Source organism: Cervus canadensis, chromosome 19 (genome assembly GCF_019320065.1).
Source record: "Cervus canadensis isolate Bull #8, Minnesota chromosome 19, ASM1932006v1, whole genome shotgun sequence".
Classification (NCBI taxonomy): Eukaryota; Metazoa; Chordata; class Mammalia; order Artiodactyla; family Cervidae; genus Cervus; species Cervus canadensis.
The window spans coordinates 43,913,859-43,933,995 of NC_057404.1; the positions used below are offsets into that span (position 1 = coordinate 43,913,859).

The window sequence follows — 20,137 nt, forward strand, 5'->3', positions numbered from 1 at the left end:
CACTCAGTTGTGTCCAACTCTTTGTGACTCCATGGACTGTAGCCCGCCAGGCTCCTCTGTCCATAGAATCCTCCAGGCAAGAATACTGGAGTGGGTTGTCATTTCCTCCTCCAGGAGATCTTCCCAACCCAGGGATCAAACCCAGGTCTCCTGAATTGCAGGAAGATTTTTTTTTTACTGTCTGAGTCACCAGGGAATTCATAGTAGTTATTAATTTATTATTTATCTTCTCAACTGGTGAAATTTTAAAGTATAATAAAGTTACCACAGCCAGTTCTGCTATTCTTGCTTTGAAAACATAAATTTGTTCCAACAAAACTGATATATTAGGGAACTCTTTGAGCATAACACAATTTCACATTAGCTTATGTGTGATTTCATCCACTTGAAACATTAGGTGAATGCAGAAAGTCATATCCAGATGCCCTGAGCCATGGGGGTGTACACAAAACTCATGCATGAACACACCTCAAGATTACCAGTCCCTTCAGTTCAGGGCCTGTGGGGCCAGCCACACCCATCCTCCTCTGGTGATGTCCATTTCCATCTGACTTTAAATACCACTACTTCCATCATTTCCTCATGACTTGCAGCTATAACCCTTCTAATACCCACTTCCACAAGCAATGTTTAGTGTTGTTTCAATACAAAGTGCCACACTTATTGTAGTATTTATGTATTTCTTAACCATTTATCACTGGTAAAACTGTGCTACCATTTTTTATTTTAATTTTTTTTAGTTTTTTTTACCTTTTTTTAGTTGGTCACTGACAAAGTTTCTGAGTGCTTTAACCCTAACCACGTATTTCCCATAAGTCCTGTGGTTCCAGTTGCACAATTTTGCAGTAGCACTCTATCTAACAGCATACGTCTGTCAGTAACCAGGTAAATAAACACGACCATATGTTAAACATATATGTATATATAATAGTAGAATACAACTGAGACATTTTTAATGTGAAAAGAAAAAAGAGCTCATTTTACCTCTTAGCAGTGAATGTGCCTTGAGAAGCATTTATTAAATGTATTTGTGAGGGCTTGTTAAAAAAGACTATCAATTATATTAAATACAAGCCATTCAATATGCCAAGCTATATATAGATATCTCTATAGTGGGTGAAGATTTGTCATTTATCTTTTAAGATAATTATGCAAATTGTATTCAGCCCACACACTCAGAGTTGGAATTTTTTTTTTCTCTTTTTCTTCATTTTAAAACTTTGTCTAACAAGAATTAATCACGATTTGAAATGGGCAGCACAAAGCTAGATTTTGGCGGTCCCTTTACAACAAAAAAGGAATCTATTTTTCTCCTTAGGGTCTCTCTTTTCTTTAACGAGTGCATACAAAACACTGCACTTTCCCAGAGCTTCAGAGAACTTCCCCCTTGAGAAATCTCAGAAAATGGGAGGAAAAACAACTTCAAAAAAATTAATGAAAGGCCCATCATTATTTGCCTCTCTACTCACCCCCTTCCCCAGGCCTTTCCAATTTCTAAGTGACTTTTCTTACTTTCAAACCCTTCCCCTCCTCTCATTTTCCCAAGGTCAGCTGCTTTTCTCCAACACTCCATCTGCGAAAGGGAGGGAAAAGATCCTTCGGACATCACACATGGACACAGTGCTGATTTTCCCCAGGACCAGGACATAGAAGGATGGGCCTGAGGCTGTGAAAGGACTTATTTCAACCTAGGGCAGCAGGTGGAGAGCAAGATACTGAAAAGGCTCCAGGTCTTCCCCACAATGCCAGGTGCCCGATCCCTCGCCGATGTAAAACCCTTGTTTGCTCAGGAATGTGGATCAGGGTTTGGCACCTATGTTTTTAGCAAATAATCTGTGAGTGCTCATTGTTCAAACGCAGAAGCATGACTTTGAGTGAGCACAATAATCCTTAAAAAAAAAAAAAAAAAAATCTGTCTCCAATGTTGTGATGTAAATGCAAATTCTCACGGCCCCACACAAGCTCCATGGTCACACGTGGGTGATTCTAGCTGAAAGTCACAGAGGAGCTCAATCTGCCTCCAGGCAGCAGAAACACAGCTCCGCGTCCCAGCGCACCCGTCCACACCCAGAGGCGCGCACTAAACCCAGAAGCCGCAGGTTGCACAGGCGTGCTTCCCCTCCTCCCGCCTCACCTTGTTCACTTTCCCCACCCCCCGCACCCCCAGCCCTCGCCCCACACAATGGGATTTTTGTTTGCTTCAGCAGCATGTGACGGCGGAGTCCCTGCTTTGCCTAGCTTGGTGGGGCAGGTCTCTCAGGTAACAGGTGGCAGCTTCCCCTGTTGGATTCTAGGTATAAAAAAGAATGACCTCATAGGGGTGGAGCCCTGGGACTCCGTGGAGGTAGCAGTCACAGACAGGTCACCCCGGAGAGAAGCCGGTAGGTTAGAAGGAGGCAGTTAAACTCCTCAGGCCGGGGTTGTAACCTTCACCCTGGAGGCCCTTTAGCCGCCAGCGATTGCCCGCCGGCTTCTTGAGGTGGTCTCAGCCTCCGATGGAGCGCAAAGAAGCTCCCGGGAAAGAAAACATGGGCACCAGGAAAAAGAACCTGCCCTTCCTGAGGTCCAGGCTCTATATGCTGGAGAGAAGGAAGACCGACACTATGGTTGAGAGCAGCGTTCCTGGGGACCACTCTGGTACCTTGAGGAGGAGCCAGTCTGACAGGAGCGAGTACAACCAGAAATTACAAGGTAACCTCCAAGAAACCAATGGGCCCGGGGTTACTGCACTCCCAGCTCTTTCCTTCCTACTCTTCCATTTACAAAGAAAATACTCAAGGCAGAGGAGAAAAGCAAATATTACCTTCCTCTTTAAGAAGGAAAGTAAGAAAATAAGAACAATGAAGGAAATGTAATTCATAAATTATAGTACAAATTTATTATGTCCTTCCAGAGTTGAAGAGCCAAGTCTGAATTATTCTTAATACTATCATGTCTTTTTTTTTTTTTCCTTTTTTTGTCTGCTACCTTCCGTCACCTTGCTTCTCCCTCCTCCACCCAATTTAAGAAGTGGGAAGCACTACAAAGCAAATGATTTAGAACCCTACACAAGATAGTTTATCTCAACAGATAGGTGTGAGATGTCGCACTGGGAGATCTATCTAGGTAATTGTAGTGAACTGTGATTGTGGTTATCTTAAATAGGGGCATGAAAGTACAACCACATCTGTGAAAAATAAGGAATGTTATAGTCGTTGGATAGTATAAAAGGATTTCTTGAAAAGTCACATAGGTGATTTTTAGAGTAAATCGAGTAACATCCAAATATGGTAAGAGATGCTTAGCACACTTAGATTGAATGACTTTCAAGGAAATAACTTCAGTTTATTTTGTGATGGTCGTAAGATAATCTGGCACAGTTATTATAACACGTCCTGTTTCAGGTCCTGAATTGCTCTTCCTTCCCATGCACCCTCTCTTTTTCTTCTTTTCTCTTGAAGGTCATTTGTTCTAGTCAACTTCATTTTGATGTGGATATCATGCAACATTTTAATCAGACACCTGTTATGTGATCCCTGGAACTGGTCTCTCCCTCTTTGAGGCACACTGTGTTTAAGGGCTCATTATCCCACCATGAGCTGTCATTCTGGACTGAAAATCTACCATGAAACTAGAAAGACCAATGGGACAAGCTTGTATTTAAAAGGTCCCTTTCATTAAAAAAATGTGCTTGGATTTAGTGATGCAAATTAAATTAAATAACTTAAATGCATGTAAATTAAATATTTAGGATTCCTGCTATGAGTTCATACTTTTAAAAAAATATAGCTCAGGATTAAAATGCAAAATTGAGTCTTATAACTAAAGAATTTTTTTAATAGGGAAGGGGTATTGTTTGAGTTTTGAAATAATTTATTCTCAAGGCTATGGATAAACTGGAAAGCATGCAAATTTTTTTTTCATAAACAAAATTTTATTTATTTATTTTTGGGGGGACTTTTTTGCACTCACATAATTTTGAAGCTAATCCAAGATATGATAATGTCAAATATATCAATATCTGTATCTGCAATATCTATAGATATTTCTGCATGTACTTGTAAGTATAAGAAGGTTAAGACAAAAACCATAACCACAATATGATAATCATACCCTAAACTCTCCAATAATTCCTTAGTATCATCAAAGATCCAGTCAGATGAAAAAACAAAGACATCTCATAAATGTAATCAAATTTTAAAATAGTGTTTGTTTAAATTAGGATCCCAGTAAGTTCTGCACAGTGAGATGGGTTACTTTTAGCTCTCTTTGAACATATAGGTTTCCTTTCCTTCTCTCTCCTTGCAATTTATTTGTTGAAGAAATCTGGTGGTTAACCTCAAACTGCTTCACAGTCAGGACTTTGCTAGTTGCATCCATCCCCTCAGTGTTGCAGACAAGCTCCACTGTGGTCTGATCTTCTGTGAGTTGGTGGTCAGATCTAGTGTTGATCAGATTCAGGTTTGATTTTTCCCTGGCAAGACTCCTTCATGGGAGCACCATGCTTTTTCACCTGGAGGCTTATAATATCTAGTTCTCTTCTCCTTCTCTGCTCTTAGCAACTGATACCTAGATCTGTTCAGGCATGGCTGATTCTAGCCGTGAACCAGGAAACATAGCATCTTGAAAAAGCTCCCAAGAACCAGATTGTCATTTCTCCAAGGAGACTGTTTCCTTTCAGTGAAAGTCGCTCAGTCGTGTCCAACTCTTTGTGACCCCATGGACTGTACAGTCCATGGCATTCTCCAGGCCAGAATACTGGAGTGGGTAGCCCTTCCCTTCTCCAGGGGATCTTCCCAACCCAGGGATCGAACCCAGGTCTCCCACAGTGCAGGCGAATTCTTTACCAACTGAGCTATCAGGGAAGTCCAAAATATCTATCAATTTCAATGGGGAATGGTATTTGGAGAACATGATCTGGGTGCTAGGAGTGTTCCTTACACAAGGTCGTTTTTGCCAAAGGTGAACAACAAGTTAAAACCCATGCTTTAGGTACACACTCAGCCTTTGGAGCCCAAGAAATCACTGGCCACCAGCACTTACTTCTGCTTGAACAGATCTGGATGTGAGAGGAGCTGTTTGCCTGAGGGAAAAGAAAGTTACCCTCCCAGGTGGAGCAGGGCCAAACTGTGGGCAGTTGCCTCAGGGGTCTTGGTTCTCCACAAGAAAACATCAAAAGGCCCTGGGAAGGGGGTGATCCCACACTCCCATTCCAGCCTGGGAGAGGCTCCCTGCACACAGCCATAGGGAGGAGCTTGGGAAGCACAGAAATGGAGCCCAAGGAGGGAACCTGGGGATGGACTCTCTCCCCTTCTTTGCTGGAGCGGTGTGCATGCGTGCGTGCTCAGTCATGTTCGACTCTTTGTGACCCCATGAACCGTAGCCCACCTCTGTCCATGGGCTTCTTCAGGCAAGAATAGTGGAGTGGGTTGCCATTTCCTTCTCCAGGGGACCTTCCCATCCCAGGGATCAAACCCGCATCTCCTGTGCCTCCTGTATGAGCTTTCATAAGCTACCTGAGCCACACTGAGCCACTGGGAAAGCCTTACTGGGGCAGAACAGGGCTGCTTTCCTTCCCCAGTAAAGAATGCAAGTTCTAAAGTCATACACATTCTGTTTCCAATCCTGGCACTTCAATTTACTACCTATAAGACTGAGTAATTCACTGAAAATTTCTGAGCTTCAATTTCTTTGTCTATGAAAGTAAGAAAATTATACTTACCACATAGTGTTATTGGGAGAATGAAATTAGATGATTACATGAAACATCTAGAATATTGGTTGACACATGGTATGTGCTCCATAAACAGCAGTTATTTTCAGTTTTAGAAATGATGGGTACCATAATGATAGAATAAGACTTGCCCTTTATTAACCCAAATTTTCTAATCTACTAGTCTATTTCAGGCTTCCTTTGTGGCTTAGCTGGTAAAGAATCTGCCTGCAATGTGGGAGACCTGGGTTTGATACCTGGGTTGGGAAGATCCCCTGGTGAAGGGAATGGCTATCCACTCCAGTATTCTGGCCTGGAGATTTCCAAGGACTGTATAGTCCATGGGGGTCACAAAGTGAGTGACTTTCGCTTTCACTTTCAATCTGTTTCAACTCTCTTCTGTCTTTTGAGGAAGAGACCACAAATAAGAAATTCAGGAAAAGCCCACTGCTTTATCTCTAACATGTTTCTTCTTTGTGAGAGTCTAGTGAATCTCACTGGATTAGTATCCACTATCTTTTTGATCCAGAGTTTCCATTAGCAGAATAAAAACAGAAAATATTTTTTGCTTTCACTTGCTAAACTTAGCTAAAAGAAAGAAAAGTCTGTGGCCACAAAGTACAGTAGATATTTGTTGGTTATGCTGCAGAAGACTTCAGGCTTCTCATGTTTGCCACTGGAGTTGTGGTTTTTCTATGCTCTGTTGGATCCTGTCTTGGAAGGAAAGACTCAGGAGTTAATCCATGGTCCTAGACCTGTCAGAGGACAGAGGAGCACATTAGAGCTGGGAATGATAGGCTGGCCCCCTGATAAGTAAGATTTTAAAGATGTAATTCAATAAAATCCATGGCTGATCTCTAAAACCTAATAGCACCTTTAGCATGATTCTTCTATAATTGGTTTGGCAACAATAGAAGGCATTTCTCATTAATGTTGGAAGCAGTCAGCTCTGTGGTTTTCCCTCTGGTCTGTACTACTCCCACTGTCCCACAGATGAGTCCTAAGTCACCTTGTGTGTGTGTGTGCTAAGTTGTGTCTGACTCTTTGCGACCCCATGGACTGTAGCCCACCTTGCTCCTCTGTCCATGGGCTTTCCCAGGCAAGAATATGGGAGTGAGTTGCCATTTCCTATTCCAGGGGATCTTCCCAACCCAGGGATCAAACCAGCGTCTTGTGTCTCCTGCATTGGCAGGCAGATTGTTTACCACTAGTGCTACCTGTGAAGCCCTAAGTCACCCTAAGAAGCTCTTCATTATTGCAATGCCAAGAGTTTTTCTTCTGCCTACCTTGGAACTGATAACTCCATGGGAGACATTGAACAAAGACCTGAGCTGGTTAGAGCCTGCAGACAGATGGCCAGAGCCATCATGAGGTCACAGTGGTTTTCCAGTAGTGGAAAGCAGCCTCAAATTATTCACTGACCACTGGTTGTCCTTCAGTGCTATGTCACTATCTGAGTGATACAATTCACTGCTCTGTCCCTGTAAGCAAGTTCTTTAGGGTTCTGGAAGATGTTAGATCTGTCTTCAGCATCTCTGGGCTCACCTCTCAACTATACAGTTTATCTGTTCTATTCAGTTTCTGACCAACATCACTTTAGTAGTGTGAATCTTAAGTTGTAATATTTTTAAAATGGTGAGGGGGGTGAGAGCTACTAAGTTAAACAATAGACCATGATTTCTATGAGAATATCATAAAATCTTTGTAAAAGATTATAATCACATCATTCCTACTAAGCCTTAGGTTGTACAATAATAGTTCGATGCTAAGCCTACTGTTAGTGGCTTGTTTTTTCAACAGATTCATTCAGTTAATTAGCACTTATTGAATATGTTATATGGTAAGCAAAAAACAATATGTGCCAGGAATTACAACTACAAAATCAGTAAGAAAAAGCATCTGACCTTTACTCCAAAGGAGCCTCGATCAGGGTTGGACAGAGACGTTGTTAGAAAACACTGTCACTCAGAGATGATAAGGTGGGAATGGGGTGAAAGTGCAGAACTGGGAGAGAAAGGCATTTTAACATCTTTGTTGAGCTTATCTCTGTCTGAAATAATGGTGTTTGTTTCCTTGTTTATTGCTTATTATTGACCCATTTCCTCTCCCATCTCTTGCCACTCCCACCCGGCCAGTCGGTACAAGAGGCCCTATCTGTCTCATTAACTGTTCCGTCTTTGTACTTAGAATCATGCCCAGCACATGGGAAGCCCTCAGTAACTTTCAAATAGAATGAATGACTTGAACCATCTGGTCTAGGCAGGAAATCAGTAGGAGGAAAGACATGAAGGCCTGAATTAAGAGCCCTGTGTCTTTGTATGTAAGGATATATGTCTCTGTTCATAAACAAGATTCTTCAATAAAAATAAGCAAATGTATTAGAGATAACAGTGCACAGAATTGCCTTTATGACAAATAATTCTGCCTTTTAGAGCCAATTATAACAACATAAGTTACATCATCTTAGTTTGCAAGCTTGCTCAGCCCCTCACTGGGAGCCATGGAGAGTGATGGAAGCAAGGGAAATTTACTGGCTAGTTGTTAAAAGTTTTTTCTTTGGGAAATTATTTTGCATATGACTGTATGTGTGAACTCTTTGTTTGAAACGCACCTCCTTTAAACAGTCACACACAAGTGTCTGTGAATATGCAGCTCATTCATCTATCTAATGTGTCTACTGTATGTAGCTACAGATTTAGTTGTATGTGTGTGTGTGTACTTGAGACATATTTCTTTAGTGATTGAAACTTTTTATAAAAAGTTTATTGATTAACATTCATCAGCCTTTTCTACAAACCCTATATAATTGATAATAGCTGACATTATCGGTTTCCTTTCAGTGTGGGTGCTATGGGATGAATGTTTCTGTTTCCCCCAAATACATTTATTGAAGCCTAACCCCCAGTGTGATGCTATTTGGAGGGGGACCTTTGGGAGGTAATTAGCTCAGGAGGGTGGAGCCTTCATAAATAGGATTAGTGCCCTTATAAGATATGAGAGATTTGCTCCCTCTCTCTCTGCTCTTTGCCATGTGAGGAAGTGAAATGACAGATATCTGGCCACCAGGAAGGGGGCCCTTACCAGCACCTTGAACCTTGACCTTGGACTTCTCAACTGTGAGAAACAAATGTTTGTGGTTTAAGCCACGCTATTTATGGTATATTTGTTAAAACAGCCCCGAATGACCAAGGCAGTTGGGCAATTACTTTTATCCTCTATGGCCTCATCTAGCCTCTGGTTAATTTTTTGGCCAATGCGTATTTTTGCTTATCAAGTGTCAGGTGAAAGAGTGAGAGTAGGTGGGTTAAATGTTCTCACAGTGGCAGATAACAATACAAAAGACACATCTCCAGTTCATGTTAGTTCTGTGATGCTTTCTTTTTTGCAAAGCCTATCATATCATTTTCATTATGAAAGGAGTGATTGCTTGTTTTTATGAAAGCCTGAAATGTTCTTACTATGGATGTTAATGAACAAACCACTCTTCTGCATGGACTTTATACAGAATAATATATTTTGCAGTATGAGGTAAAATGGCTCAAAGACTAGAGTAGACTTGGTCAGATTATGGGAACATTTAATTTGTAATGACTTTTAAGAATACAAAGTAACTGGTAAGCAAGCAAGGTTAATACTGGCAGATTTGGTGATTTTGTTCAAGGAATAATGAAGGGTGGGGTAAAAGTAGTTGTCCAACTGTTTGTTCCTGTTTCTATCCTGGGGCCATGGGTCTTTTTTGTTGCTGCCTTTGTTCTTTGAGTGTAAAGTAACTCATTCCGTTTTACTTGCCTTTAGTGAAATGGGAAGTACTTGGATCAGTAATGTGACACCAACAAAAATAAGGCGTGTTTCACAGTTTGAAGGGCAAATATTTATAAAAGGCAGCTGCTTTATAGCACAGGGAGCTCAGCTTGGTGCTCTGTGATTACCTAGAGGGATGGAAGGGGGGGAGTGGGAGGGAGGCTGAAGAGGAAGGGGACATATGTACATACGGCTGGTTCATGTTGTTGTAGAGCAGACACTAACACAACATTATATTCCAATAAAAATCAGATAAAATAAATAAGCTACAGGGGAAAAAAGGCAAGGTACTTTTGAAGCTAAGGAATTTCTCTTTCATCATGTGCAAAGAAATTTTAAAAAGCATATTTCACTCTCTTTTCCAGTAAAGGCATTTTGCAGTTTTTAGAGGACACATATGAATCAAATAGAGTCCTAGAAGTCAAGAAAGTTTGAACTATTCCATTGTGATGGGAAAATTTATTCCTTCTATGTTTAACTGATGTACCTCTAGATATTTCTCCAGGCCAGAATACTGGAGTACATTGCCGAGTGCATTGCCATTCCCTTCTCCAGGGGATCTTCCCGACTTAGGGATCAAACCTGGGTCTCCCTCGTTGCAGGCAGATTCTTTACCGCCTGAGCCACCAGGGAAGCCTTATAACTTTCTTAAAACTAGCAAATTCAGCTTCTAGTTGTATTTTTTTGTCCATCAACATGATGGGTTTATCAAAACACAAAATGAGAAATCAAGAGGGAGGGAGGAGTGAATGGAAGGAAGGAAGAAGAGAGGGAGGGTGGGAGAGAATTCAGATGAGATAAGCATGAGTAGAAGTAGAAATAGAAGTAGAAATAGAAATCACTTTAAAACAGTGATAGATCTGGGGAAAAGATGAGTGAATGAAAAGCACTCAAGCTATATTCATCTTTGTTTCTGTTGAAACAGGAAAAGTAGAAAATCTTTTTTTGTAGAATTACTTTTTCTTGATACCATAATCATATTAACTTCGGTATTTTTGTGGGCATTTCCTGGTGATGATGGAATTATGGCAGGAATTGCTAAACTTGTCAACAGTGTCACCCTGGGAACCAGGCAAGACTTGGCTTCAGGTGAGGCTTTAGAGCACCCCCCATCACCCCTTTTCTACCAAACAGGTGAGGAGTCCTTGGGGCCCAAGGTTCCTGCCTGCCTGGGATCCTTATTCTCATTTCTAGACTAAGTTCAGGGTATCTAGAACCATGGGATTTTCTGTTCAACAGGCCCAAATACTGGCTCCAAGACGTGCTGGAACCTCTTCCATTCAATCTCTCCTTAGGACAGACTGTAGTTGCAAGTGTGCACACCCTTTGACTCTAGGGCCCACTGCTTATGAAGATGTGTCTGGAGCTTGATCATGCTGGGGTGTTCACACCAGGTCTAGAAGACCCCTTGTGGGTGGGGAAATGGGTAGAAGGAAGGGTAGGGATACAAGCCTCATGACTGGGGAGAAGGATTGTGCCCCCAGGGCCTCCTGCCAGATTTTGGCATGAAACTCTGACGGACCTGAGAAATCTAAACTTGAACTTGGCCTTCTGGATTGTTATGAAAGTGTATTTATCAAGATATATGTATTTATCAAGAAGGATATAACATATTTAACAATTTGCCAGCTTGATTTACAACTTTTTAATTTGTAGATAAGAGATGTTGGCCTCTATTTGTAGACTTGCTCCAGGCCCCAAAGGAGGCTGCTTAGTACTGTTGTCTATGTTCAGGACATAGCCTTTCTTCTATACTAAGCCGTGGAAAGAGAAAAGGAAAGGAGGGAAAGACGGCATGACTGTCATCCTCCAGCAGCCATGCCGTGCATGCTAAGTCACTGCAGTTGTGTCCAACTCGTTGCGACTCCATGGACCGTAGCCCACCAGGCTCCTCTGTCCATGGAATTCTCCAGGCAAGAATACTGGAGTGGGTTGTCATGCCCTCCTCCAGAGGATCTTTCCGATCCAGGGATCAAAGCTACAAGTCTTGCATCTCCTGTATTGTCAGGCAGGTTCTTTACCACTAGTGCCAGCTGGGAAGCCCTTAGCCAGGGGCATTCACACATTGTTATTTGATCCCAACACTTTATCAGTTCTGGTTTTATAGTTGAAAAAATAGATTAAAAAAATGAGGGAGAAAAGACTTTCTCTCTAACCTCCTACATTCAAAAGTTGGATCTATGTAGTAACAAGCAGATTAACAGGAGAAAAAGTATACAAATGCATTCATTTTAAATATTATGTACTGGGGGGGGGGTGACTTCATAGGAAAAAAGAAATAAATACCTCAAAAAAGGTTAGAATCAGAGAGCTTATAAACTATCTTGCTAGAGGAAGGGGAGGAGGAATGTAGATCACATATGGGAGAGTAAATAATTTAAGCAATGATGAACTTAGAAGAAATGCAGAGAGAGGTTGGTGATAAAAGTCTGTCCAGCTGTGGTTATCACTTCTAGTCTTCTGTCCTGTGAGAGGAGTTAACATCCCCTTGTTGACAATTGAGCTCCTTTTGGAGGATCTGTCTCCCAGCAGATAAGGGGGTGCATAGAAAGCCTCTCCCTGCATTTGCTGCTTTTCAAGTTCTTTCAACTCAAATGACTAAGGTAGCAAATTTGGGGGTGGCATGTCTTGAACTGCTTCAGGTGGTAGAGTTTAGATTTGATCACAGGTGCTTTAAAAAATGCAAAAGTCGAATGTATCTCATTCATTGTCTTACTAGATATGTTGTCTGTGTGGCTTATTAGTAATAAGAAGTCAAGCACTTTGAGGATTGTGATACATCCTGTGTGATGTGCTGACAACCCTCTGCTACTATGATAAAACTAGATCTGCTAAAATTTTCACTTTGGGATTCACATTCTTTCTCTGGCACTATTGTGACATTCCTCTGCTGGAGTATTGTTGCTATTTAATAAGTGCTATCTCTTGGTTTAATTATCAGGAAACAAAATTACAAAGGTAGGTTAAGCAAATCTGCCCTATTATAGCTTAATCATCTCCTCTCCATTTCCCACTTCCTTGGGTATCTTGACACCATTTCCTTAATTTTATGCCTGTTATCATTTATTTGCATCTCATTAAAATTTAAATACATCTGAAAAAATGAAACCCTTATTTTATAGCAATGGGTGGTGGTGGCGTATGCATTTGCAGATGAAAAGAATGGAATTATATTCTGGAAACAAGCAGTTCTTTATCTGGGTAGGTGATACTTCCATAGAATTCTATGCAGTTAGTCTAAATTGTGAGTCTTAAATGCAGCAGGAAATAGAATGTTGTGATTAAAAGCCTTTGTTCCAGGTTGTTCCAAACAATTTTTTCTTTGATTAATGAGTCAGAGAAGAAATGGAGACTTAGTAATACCTGCACTGAGGCCCATGAGAGTAGATATGGTCTTGACAGTCTGACATCTAGCTCTTAAAGAAGAAAACCTAAAGGTCATGTCGTCTAGCTGCTGCTTTAAGTACACTGAGCCACTGTGCCCCGCACAGAAATTGTCTTTTCTGACTGCTTCTTAATGTTAGGTCTCCAATGTCATTGCAAAAGCTGTTGCAGATTTCTGCTTCAGTCTTTGTTGTGGAATAATTGATGAAGACATTGTTTATCTCTTTGTGTGCCATCCAGGTTTATTGAAGGAAAACCTTTGGCTCCTCCTAAGAATTAGAATATGTTACCTTTCCTGATAAAAACAAGCGATTTATCATGTTTAGCCACCTGAAACTCAGACTCACTTTTGTACCTAATTCCGGGCCTTTGTATCAGCTGCATCTCCTTGCCCCTACTAAAATTTTCTTCCTCCAAATATCTGCAAAAATGGATTCTCATCACTGAGATCTTTGCTCACCATCTGGGAGAGTCATTCCTGACCATCCTACCTGTAGTGATAGAGGGGAGGACAGACTTTTCCTTTATTCTCTGAGGTTCTGTGGCTGGGGGCCACAAGAGACAGAATAAAAGGAGAAAATGCATGTACATTTTATTTGATGTTAATATTTTTACTTGGCACAGAGGGCTTCACAGAAAGAAGTGAGAATCCCAAAGCAGTTAGACCCAGGGGCTTATATATCATTTTAACAAAGAGTGATAAACTGTGGAAATGTGGCAAGACAAAGGAAAAGGGGGTTTGAGCTAGGGGTATTAAATTGTGAAGAAGTGAAAAGGAAACATATGAGGGAAACTAACGGAATGTAAAGGTTATTTTAATCATGTTTGTTTGTACAGACTCATTGTGATGTCAACTCCCTATCTCTGGTGATAAGAATTCTCTCCTCTTCCTGATACAGGAAGGGCAGAGAGCCCTGCCTGAATCTGGTGCTTCCCAGCTCCCTTCAGCTCAAAGTAATGAACATGCCAGTGAGGCATATTTGGGGGGTGGTATTTACTGATCCCCTTCAGTGTCCTTCACACCAGCTCTCTAGAATTATGCTGCTTTATTCTATTGTTGCCTTTCCCTTTCACTTGAATATAATTTTCCTTGGGGGTAGAAAGTTAGTCTCATTTTAACACTTAAGCAGTGCTTGGTATGTGGTAGATGCTCAGCTCAAAGACTACTTACTCAATGATTCAAAACTATTCACTGACTCACTACAACTATAACTGATCCTTAGCATTGGTATATCGGCTTTTACAATTCTGGCATTCAATTTCCCCACTACTTAATTGGAGTCAGTTTTTGAGTTAACTCCTCTAATTTCCTTTTTTGCAAAAAGAGAGAATATAAATAAATAAATTTAATTAAACAAGAAAATAGAAAAAATTTCTTGGCCAGAGATTAAGAAATCTCAGTTTTATTGAATTTATCCAACAAGCTGATACCTAGTTCATACCAACCAGGTACTAACCAGATCCTGAGAATATAAAGATAAACCAAATTAAACCCAGACTATACAGTGAGACAGTCTGTGAACCAGTAACTATAGCATTAAGTGCATGAAGTAAGGCTGCAGTTTGGGTTCCTGGGTTGCAGATTCTGAGATAGAAATTTGAGTGCTGGAGGTTTATTAGGGAATGTCCTTATGACAACCTGGAGAAGAAAAAGGACAGGCAGAGGACTGACAGAGAAAGAGAGAAGTTTAGCTGTGGCTTGGTCTCAGTGGAAGCCTTAGCCTACTCTAAGGCAAGTTCTGAAGATGAGATGACCCTTTGGAGTTGTCTCAGTGATCTGGAGGTCCTAGACCGTTATATCACCCTTCAAGTTATTGGATGGGGACACCTTGGGGAGAGGGATGACCTGAGAGGGTACTCTCATCTGAGATGATTCCTAAAAAGGAGCTATTGGCTGGTGGCACTCCCAGAATAGGGGTAATAAGTCCTTTTTTTCCTGAAAAGGAATTGGTCAGCTCATCACAGCACTGACCTCAAATTAGTGGTTATTATTATATTAGAGACATAAGTAAATCAGTATAGGAATTGTGATGAGAAATAGCTTAATTGGACCTTTAAAATCTCAAAATAAGACGCTGAAATCTGAATCTTAAAATCCAGTTTGGAGTTTTTTGGGGGGAGATGGGAGGGAAGAAGGCATTCCAGAAAAAGGGATTAAATATGTCTTAGTACATGGAACAAGGTAATAAAACTGGTTTTCCTGTTTGGGCTTCATAGATGGAAAAGCTGATACTAATACCAACTAGCATCTGTAGAAGGCACACAGGAACGACAAGTTATTGTCAAATATTTATAGATAATAAAATGAAGGTTAACAGAAGTGTAGGCACCTGCCAAGTGTTACACAGCTAGTAAGTGGTGATGTCAGAGTTACACTGAGGTCTACTTGGCTCCAAGGTCCATATTTTTTCAACCAATATGAACTCTATTGTTCTAACCTCAGTTTTTAGTAGCACCTCTTTTGTGGTTTGTTTTTAAGGAATAGACTGATTTTGATACAATTTTGAACAATACTCAAAAACTCAAAGAGACTCTTAAATTCTACCAGCATATTCATCTGCAATCTTAAATAATCAACAGTGACCAGTCAGTACTTTCCAGTTGCTGTATTTTATGCTTTTCAATAAAATGTTTTATGTGGACTGAAGTTGGAAAGTATGTAATTGCAATGAATAGGGGATACACTTGATAAATTCATTAGAACCTTCTAATCTAAAAATACAAACCAAATGATTTGAATTATCTAGTCTTTGAAAACTACCCCTCGTCATTAACTATAGAGCACAAAGCAGGAGGAGAATGTTTGATGAAAACTGGGTCAGAATGTTAAACTATATCACTCCTCTGCTTAATATTCCCCTCACTGCTTTTTCATGTTCTCTAGCAGTGGTATCCAAAGAAAGGTATGGGCAGTCCCAGGGATTTTGAGACAATTCATTATAAAAGGAAAAATGAGTTTAGTTTTTAGTCTTATCTTTTGAAAATATCTATTTTTGTCTATTCTTTATAATTATGCAATACATTAATAACAGTCCATGTATTGGAGGTACGGTTAATCCAAACAATTTAACTGACACATGAACAAAAAAGTTTGGGATGAAACTTTGACACGTGCTACAACAGGAATGAATCTTGAAGACATGATGCTAAGTGAAATAAGCCAGACACAAAAGTACAAGTATTATATGATTCTGGGCTTCCCTGGTGGCCCAGTGGTAAAGAATCTGCCTGCCAATCCAGGAAATGAGGGTTCCATCCCTGGGTCCAGAAGATCTCCTGGAAGAGGAAATGGCAACCCACTCCAGTATTCTTGCCTGGAGAATTCCATGGACAGAGGAGCCTGGCTGGCTACAGTCCATGGGGTCACAAAAGAGCTGAACACTACTGAGCAACTAAATAAAAACAAAATTATATGATTCCACGTAAAAGAGGTACCTGAGATAGTCAAATACATACAGACAAAACGTGGCTGCCAGAGACTGGGTGAAAGGAGAGTAGGGAGTTAATGTTTCATGGGTCCAGAGTTTCGGTTTGGGAAGATGAAAAAGTTCTGGAAATGGATGGCGGTAATGGTTGCACAACAATGTGAATGTACTTATTGAAGCTTAAAAATGGTTAACATGGTAAATTCTATGTTATATATATTTTACCATGATAAAAAAATTAATGAAGCTTGGAGACACCATGTTATAACAGTAAAATAGGTATAAGGCCACTCAACCATGTCTATATCTTTCCATCTCTGGCCTGAGGGACAGTTTTACTTCAGATTGTCTTGCCTTTATCCTTGCTATTTCCTCAGCCTGGAGTGTTTTCCCTCATCTTGGTTGTTTTATAAACTCCTATTCACCTTTTCAAGTCTACCTTTCTGTTATTATGCCCCAAATATATTTGAGTGTCCCCTCCTGTATACATTTCTCGTATTCATTATTCATCAGTCAGGGTTTCTTAAATTTGATCGAACTTCTCTAGGACAGGAGCATTGGTATCACCAAGCAGCACCTAGGGAAGGCTGGCCTGTACTCAATAATCCTGTTTGTTAAGTAAGTGAGTGAGTAAACGAATGAATGAATGAACAGTAAATGCTTGGGTGTGGCCATGAAATCCAGAATGTGTGGTGAAATCCAAAATGGTTACAGGAGGACCTTCCCATGGTGGGCTTCCTTGAAGCCAGATCTGAATCACTTCTGCACTGACTTGAGGGTCACAGCCCCTGGGTAGGGATATAACTCACATCAGGGAATAATTTTTAATTTTCATTATACTGCATATTTCCCTCCTTCATAGTGTGTTTTCTTGGTCACCATTCACAATTCTGTTCTCATTAGCAAGGGCATGCAAACATCACATGTACCTCATCCTGGGGAACCTATAGATTATCTCTTGAAATTAATCTTATACTTTTATAACCAAATTTAGATAAAGAAATTAAATTATTTTTGTTCTGGGCTAAGTGAAGATTCTGAGTGATTTCCTTTTCTTTTTTTTTTTTTGGTTAACAAAATCTATACATCAAAAAATAGAAATAATGTATTGAAAATAAATACTCTCCTAGAGTTTGACTTGCTTGTTAATGTCATACCAATCAGACATTTAAGATGGGCATTCTGTTATAATGGTGCTACCATTTTTAACATATTCAAAACAAAAAAATATTTTTAAAATAATACAATTAAAAAAAAAATAAAATAAAATAATACAATTATAATCTCATAGGTGTATTTTCTTCTTTATTCTGAGCATTTCTGTGTAGAAGGAAAATGTTAAACTAAGATATGAAGTTAGATTTCTGTTAATAAATTCTTGGAAAGCAAAGTCAATACTTCTCTGACAAAATTGAAGCTTCATTATATTGCAGTTGCAAATGAAAAATTTTTATGCCTTTGACATTTCATACAGAGAGTATAATTAACATAAAACTGTAGTTAAATTTTTTTAAATGAATTATAAATCAAATAAGATTTTGGACTGGGATAAACCTACCAGAGAAGCTAAGGTCCTATATCTTTTTTTCCATACATTCTTATATATATGTACAAACTACCAACAACAAAAATAATCATACCAAACAAAACACTCAAACCACAATTTGACCTTATTTCCAAAATATTCTTCTCTATATTTATGTTTGTGTTCAAACCCTGATAACTTTTCATATTCTCAGATTATATCATGTATAGGAAGAGCCTTTTCATATACTCACTGTGTATACTGTGTGAATATATACTATATAATTATATACACTAACTATACAGGCATACTACATTTTCTTGTGCTTCACTTTATTGTTCTTTATAGATATTCCATTTTTTTTCCAAGTTTCCAGTTTTGTAGAAACCTTGTGTCAAGCAAGTCTATTGGTACCATTTTTCCAACAGCATTTGCTCACTTTTTGTCTCTGTATCACATTTTGGTAATTCTCACAGTATTACTTTAGTTTTTATTATTATTACATTTGTTATGGTGGTCTCTGATCTTTGATGTTACTATTGTAATTGTTTAGAATGCTAGAAACTGCACTTATACAAGACGGCAAACTAAATCCATAAATGTGTGTGTTCTCACTGTCCCACCGACAGGATGTTCCCATCTCCCTCTTCTCAAGCCTCCCTAATCCTGAGACACAAGGGTGTTGAAAATTAGACCAGTTAATAACCTTACAATGGCCTCTAAATGTTCAAATGAAGGGAAGAGTCACATGAAACTAGATATGATGTCATTTAGTGGGAAGGCATGTCAAAAACAAGCTAGACCTTTTGCACCAAGCAGTTAGCCAAGTTTTGAATGGAAGGGAAAGGTTTTGAAAGAAATTAAAAGTGGAATTCCAGTGAACACATAAACTATAAGCAAGTGAAACAGCCTGAATGCTGAGATGGAAAATGATTATAGTGGTCTGGATAGAAGATCAAACCAGCCACAACATTCCCTTAAGCCCAGGCCTAATCCAGAGCAAAGCTCTAACTCTTCAACTCCACAAAGGCTGATGGAGGTGAGGAAGCTAAAGAAGAAAAGTTAGAAGCCAGCAGTGCTTGGTTAAGGAGGTTTAAGGAGAGAAGTCATCTTCCTAATACAAAAGCGCAAGGTGAAGCAGCAAGCGCTGATATAGAAGCTGCTGAGCAAGCTATCGAGAAGATCTAGCTAAGATAACTACTGAAGGTGGCTACACTAAACAACAGATTTTCAAGGCAGATGAAATGGTCTTCTGTTGGAAGAAGATACCAACTAGGACTTCCATAGCTAGAGAGCAGAAGTCAGTGCCTGGCTTTAAAACTTCAAAAGACAGGTGGACTTTCTAATTAGGGGTTAATGTACCTGGTAGCTTTAAGTTGAAACCAGCGCTCACTTACCATTCTAAAAATGCTAGGATCTTGGGCTTCCCTTGTGGCTCTGTGGTAAGGAATCTACCTGTCAATACAGGAGACATGGATTCAATCCCTGATCGGGGAGGATCCCACATGCCTAGGGCAACTAAGCCTATGCTCCAAAATGATTGAGCCTGTGCTATAGAGTCCAGGAGCCTCAACTACTGAGCTCACATGCCACAACTACAGAATGTGCCCTAAAGCCTGTGTTCCCCAGAAAGAGAAGCCACTGCAATGAAAAGCCTGCACACTGCAACTAGAGAGTGTCCCTTGCTCACCACCACTAGAGAAAAGCCAATGCAGCAATTAAAACTCAACACAACCAAATAAAAATAAAATTATTTTAAAAAATCCTAGGATCTTTAAAAATGATTCCCAATCTTCTCTTCCTATGTTCTGTAAATGGAACAACAAAACCTGGATGACAGCACCTCCATTTACAACATGATTTTTTGAATATTTTAAGCTCACTGTTAAGAATTGCTCAGAAAAAACATTTCTTTCAAAATATGATTGGTCATTGACAGTGCACCTGGTCACCCAAGAGCTCTGATGGAGATATACAATGAGATTAATGGTTGTTTTCATGCCTGCTAACATAATGTTCATTCTGCAGCACATGGATCAAGGTATATTTCAACTTTCAAGTCTTATTATTTAAGAAATACATTTCATAAGGCTATAGTTGCCATCAGTAGCAATTTCTCTGATGGATCTGGGCAAAGTAAATGGAAAACCTTCTGGAAAGGATTTACCATTTCAAATGCCAGTAAGAATATGTGTGATTCATGGAAAGCTGTCAAATATCAACACTAACAAGAGTTTGGAAGGAGTTAATTCCATTCCTCATGGATGACTTTGAGGGGCTTAAGATTTTAGAAAAGGAAGGAAGTGCAGA

The 20,137-nt window shown here is 39.8% G+C and overlaps 1 protein-coding gene across 1 annotated transcript in view; it reads left to right on the forward strand.

Annotated features, from left to right (window-relative positions):
* Window positions 1–2,361: 2,361 nt before the first annotated feature.
* Window positions 2,362–20,137, forward strand: part of ARHGEF38 (Rho guanine nucleotide exchange factor 38) — a 138,989-nt gene continuing 121,213 nt past the window's right edge. Inside the window, exon 1 of the mRNA XM_043438302.1 lies at window positions 2,362–2,691. Within this exon, the coding sequence (XP_043294237.1) occupies window positions 2,496–2,691 (196 nt within the window). The 5' untranslated portion in view covers window positions 2,362–2,495. The remainder of the gene's footprint in view (window positions 2,692–20,137) is intronic.